Source organism: Triticum dicoccoides, chromosome 2B (genome assembly GCF_002162155.2).
Source record: "Triticum dicoccoides isolate Atlit2015 ecotype Zavitan chromosome 2B, WEW_v2.0, whole genome shotgun sequence".
In the NCBI taxonomy this organism is placed as follows: domain Eukaryota; kingdom Viridiplantae; phylum Streptophyta; class Magnoliopsida; order Poales; family Poaceae; genus Triticum; species Triticum dicoccoides.
This window is the reverse complement of record NC_041383.1, coordinates 164,833,157-164,837,648: the sequence shown is the minus strand read 5'-3', so window position 1 is coordinate 164,837,648 and position 4,492 is coordinate 164,833,157. Positions and strand designations below refer to the sequence as shown.

The 4,492-nt window shown below is 44.9% G+C and overlaps 1 protein-coding gene across 1 annotated transcript; it reads left to right on the top strand.

Annotated features, from left to right (window-relative positions):
• The first annotated feature begins 1,630 nt into the window (after window positions 1–1,630).
• Window positions 1,631–3,322, top strand: LOC119362799 (peroxidase 2-like). The gene is made up of 2 exons (XM_037628064.1): window positions 1,631–2,083; window positions 2,367–3,322. The coding sequence occupies exons 1-2, from the start codon at window positions 1,658–1,660 to the stop codon at window positions 3,129–3,131; spliced, it is 1,191 nt and encodes a 396-aa protein (XP_037483961.1). The 5' UTR covers window positions 1,631–1,657; the 3' UTR covers window positions 3,132–3,322.
• Window positions 3,323–4,492: the final 1,170 nt, after the last annotated feature.

Here is a 4,492-nt window from a genome sequence, read left to right as displayed (position 1 = left end):
TGTGGGTTATCTGACGGCGAAGAAGAAGCGCGTGTGGATGTCCCTCTTATTCTTATGCTCATACATGTGGGGAAACAACCTCCATTATAAGGAAGTCCAACTCCCACTAAACTAGCAATGTGGGACTAAACTTTAGTAGTACCCCTTGCCTTGCACGAATGGGCTAAGTGAGCCTCTAGATTTATTAGGAATTTCTGAAATAGCTATTGGGCTGTCCCAAAATAGACTAAATTTCAGCAATTTATGCTTTAGTTTGAGCATTATGAAAATGTCGTAATGGCCTCTTTTTATCAAATTTAAATTTCCTAACCTTTCGCACGTTATCTACATAGCCCCGAGCTTAATCCGACTTGGTATACCCTACTTCATGTAGAGGAGAGAGGATCCACAAACTTTGAGTGCAACTAACTCGAGATGGTCGCATGATGTTTCTTCAACTGGGCCGGATGATGGTCCAATGATAGGATACGCGAACGGATCATTACATGTTGTTGTGGCCTAGCTATTTCGAGATTTGAGATTTTTTTTTCATTTCAATTTTTGTACAACACTCTGGATGCTCGGTACTTAGTACTTAATGGTATATGATTGTGTGCATCATCTGATGCTGAGGCTCGGTAGACCCTTTTTTTTAAAGAAAAATAGTAAACATGCAAGGCATTTTTACCATACATACAAGCTCTATATTAAAATATAAGACATTTTTTGATTTTGTATAGGCATAAAAAACGTCTTGCACTTTGTTTAGGGGGAGTATGTGTTAGTTTATGCCCACAGGAGGTCGTTCTCCTATTTTAATGTGTCCTATATGCCTATTAATCACTTGGAGTTTAAAGCTTAATACATGTCAAGGAAAAAAGAATTGGAACACAGCAAAGATGCAGATGCTCGTACATACGCACATACACTGACTCATATGGATGCATGCACATACACTCTACTCCTACAAGCACCTTCGAGAGACTAAGCCAGCACATCATCTTAAGATTGACTAAGCCGGCACTCACACCTTTGTAGTCGACAGAGACGTTTTCTCTCACATCGCTAAAAGGGCTGAAATAAATGCAGAAAAATGCGAGCACCATTGTCAAATCTAAAACAACATGTAAAACTATTAACGGACTTGTTTGCATAACAAATACTAATCAACAACCGGTTGTTGTCCGTTTGCCCGCTGAAAAAAAAAACCTATCTCCCAGTGGGCATCGTAACATGTTAAGAACTTGTTCATCGTACATCACGCCGCAGCATGTTGTACAGCACAGTTGGAATCCTGGTTGAACACGTGCATGGAATTATTGTTCCAAAATGTCTTCGCCTTCCACTGGAACCAATCGACATTACTGTGTTGATATAAACTTGTCTTTCTACGCTACCTACCCTCCCATGAATCACTCATGAGCAACTCAGAAGCTCCGTCGGCGCACCCCGGATCGATGAGTTGTTCATGTTCATCCATGTTCCCAGTTGACATTGATCTACAACATATACTAATTAAAGAAGCTGTACAGATGTATAGCGGCCGAAGCAACAATTCGTGCCTGGTACATTCCTCGAACTACCTCACAGAGCCCATCTATATAAGTAGACGAGCGCAACAGCGTCAGGAGGCACAGAGGCCGAAGCGCAGCTTGTTTCAAGCACCGAACCTGCAAACATGGCAAACCTTGCCGTTGCCATCTTGCTTGCATCGCTCGGCGCCGTGGCTACTGCTCAAAAAACCTCCGCGCCGGCGGCAATGCCAGCCTACCAAGGTACCTACCCAAGCTACGCTAGTCCGCCGGTAGCCGAAATGCCAGCCTATCAAGGTTCCTATCCAAGCCACATTAGCTCCCCAGCTGCTAGCCCGAGCTACACCTTCCCGGCACCAAGCCCGCCAAGCATGGCCGCACCTACTGCTAGTCCACCGAGCCCGACCCCTTCTCAGTCTGCGGGACGACGGAGGCTGAGAGTCGGCTTCTACAGGCGCTCGTGCCCACGGGCGGAAAAGATCGTCAGGGAGGCCGTGAGGAACGCCACGTCCAAGAACCCTGGCCTCGGTGCTGGGATAATTCGGATGCACTTCCACGACTGCTTCGTCCAGGTACAGTCAAAATTATGAAAATACATTCATGCATGTGCATGTGATTAGTACACAAGGCATAAAACCTCGTGAATGTTTTCTTAAAAGAAATGTTAATGGTGATTGCTAAAATCGTACTGCTGGATAGAATATACTGCTAGTGGGTAAGCATGATCCGGTTAATTCAGAAGTCAGATAAATATTTTATTTCCTCTTGGTCTGTACAGACATGTTTCTAGCATTGTGTCGGTGTGATGCCAGGTGTTCATTAACATGTGTGTGCGCGCGCGACGTTTTCTTACAGGGTTGCGATGCTTCCGTCCTCCTCGACCCGACAGCGGCCAACCCGCAGCCGGAGAAGCTCAGCCCTCCCAACTTTCCAAGCCTGCGTGGCTTCGAAGTGATCGACGCAGCCAAGGAGGCGCTCGAGAAGGTTTGCCCCGGGAGGGTCTCCTGCGCCGACATCATCGCCTTTGCCGCTCGAGACGCTTCCTTCTTCCTCAGCCGTGCAAGGATCAACTTCAGGATGCCGGCGGGGCGCCTGGACGGCCGCGTGTCCCTCTCCAGTGAGGCGCTTGATTTTCTTCCGCCGCCGTTCTTCAACCTCTCGCAGCTCGTCGACAATTTCAGAGCCAAGAACCTCGACGAGGATGACCTTGTGGTGCTCTCCGGCGCACACACCATCGGTGTGTCGCACTGCTCATCCTTCACCGACCGACTCCCGCCACACCCCTCCGACATGAACCCGGCGTTCGTCACCCTCTTGCAGAGCAAGTGCCCGGTGAGCCCCAACTTCACGAACGACCCAACAGTGGTGCAGGACATTGTGACGCCCAACCGGTTGGACACCCGGTACTACACCAATGTGCTCAAGCGCAACGTGCTCTTCACCTCCGACGCGGCACTCTTGTCGTCCCGGCGGACAGCCAGGAAGGTGGTGGAGAACGCACTTATCCCAAGGAGATGGGAGAGCAAGTTCGCCAGGGCGATGGTGAAGATGGCGGCCATCGAGCTCAAGACAGCCACCAATGGGGAGATCAGGAAGATGTGCAGGGTCGTCAACAACTAGGATTGCCGGCCACTTGTAGTTAAAACCAAGCGTGCACACTGTTTAGGTTTTCCCACCAGTTTATTTTGGAGCATCTGTCCTTGTTGATTCCCTGCATTTTGGTTCCTTGGTTAGGTTATAAGTAGAAGCATGTTATTGTTCCATTCTTTGGTTAAATAGCTGGCTCAATTGTACTTGATCATATTACTTCTCAAATGAAGTTTGTTTTTTAGCTCATCATGTTACCGATTTTGCTCCGTGTTTTCATGGTCACTCATGAATCTTCACCATGCGAATTTCACTCCACGCCGAGATCTATACTGCTTTTCACACAATCTCTCTTGTCTCCCACACAAAAACCAATACGCTCTACACTCAATGCACAATCCGGCCGTAAACTATTCGCGGATGTATCACCTTGATGCGACGTCTTGAAACTGAAAAAAGTACCAACTCACCTTGATGCGACGTCTTGAAAGTTGTTATAAAAAACGTTATATTTGCCATGAGCAAAATTCGAAAATTTGGGACTTATCAGGGTCATTTCTTTATTGCTTCTGCATATTTTTTATTTTTAATAGTTCGGCAATACACGGTGATCTTTTCTTTTTTCAATATATAGTGAACATTTTTTCAAATACACACTGAACTTTTTTAGTATGCGGTGAACATGTTTGAGACACAAACTGAACATTTTATTAATATATGATGAACATTTTTGATTAATTATTAATATACGATGATCTTTCTTAATAATATGATTAATATCTTTTAATAGACATTGAATATTTTTAATATACACTGAACTTTTCGTAATATATACTAAACTTTTTCATAAAACACAAGCTAAACAATTTTCTGTTAGTTTAATAGGGTTTTAAAATATCTACTCCCTCCTAAACTAATATAAAAGTGTTTAGATTACTATTTTAGTGATCTAAACACTTTTATATTAGTTTACAGAGGTAGTAGCTCCTAAAAGAAAACAACCTTGTTTGGTGAAAACCTGAATAAAAAACCAAAGAGAAAAATATATATAACTGCTCACAGGGCAAAGTGGCTTCAGCGAGGCCACCCCTACATCAAAAACCAGAGACCAAAGCAGGGCTCGACAAAAACAGAAAGTTTCATGGTAGTTGACGCACGCAGGCGAGAGCTCCTATTTGGCCCCGCGGGCAGCAAATTGTCGAGCCTTTGCTGAAGGCATATGTAAATGGGCCCGCCCATTTAGAGCTAACAAAACCAAGGCGTGCAAAAAAAAAATTAAAACAAAGTACTTTGCACGCGAGAGCTCGAACTCGTGACTCTCGCGCTAGTTATTACATTTTTTTTAGGTGTTCGCCCTAGTTATTACACGATCCTTACCAGTAGACCTGATGAGC

Excerpts from the sequence above, each read along its gene's own strand:
- LOC119362799 (XM_037628064.1), top strand. The coding sequence starts at position 1,658 with ATGGCAAACCTTGCCGTTGCCATCTTGCTTGCATCGCTCGGCGCCGTG. Across the intron at positions 2,084-2,366 it reads TCCACGACTGCTTCGTCCAG|GGTTGCGATGCTTCCGTCCT; the intron begins GTACAGTCAAAA and ends GTTTTCTTACAG.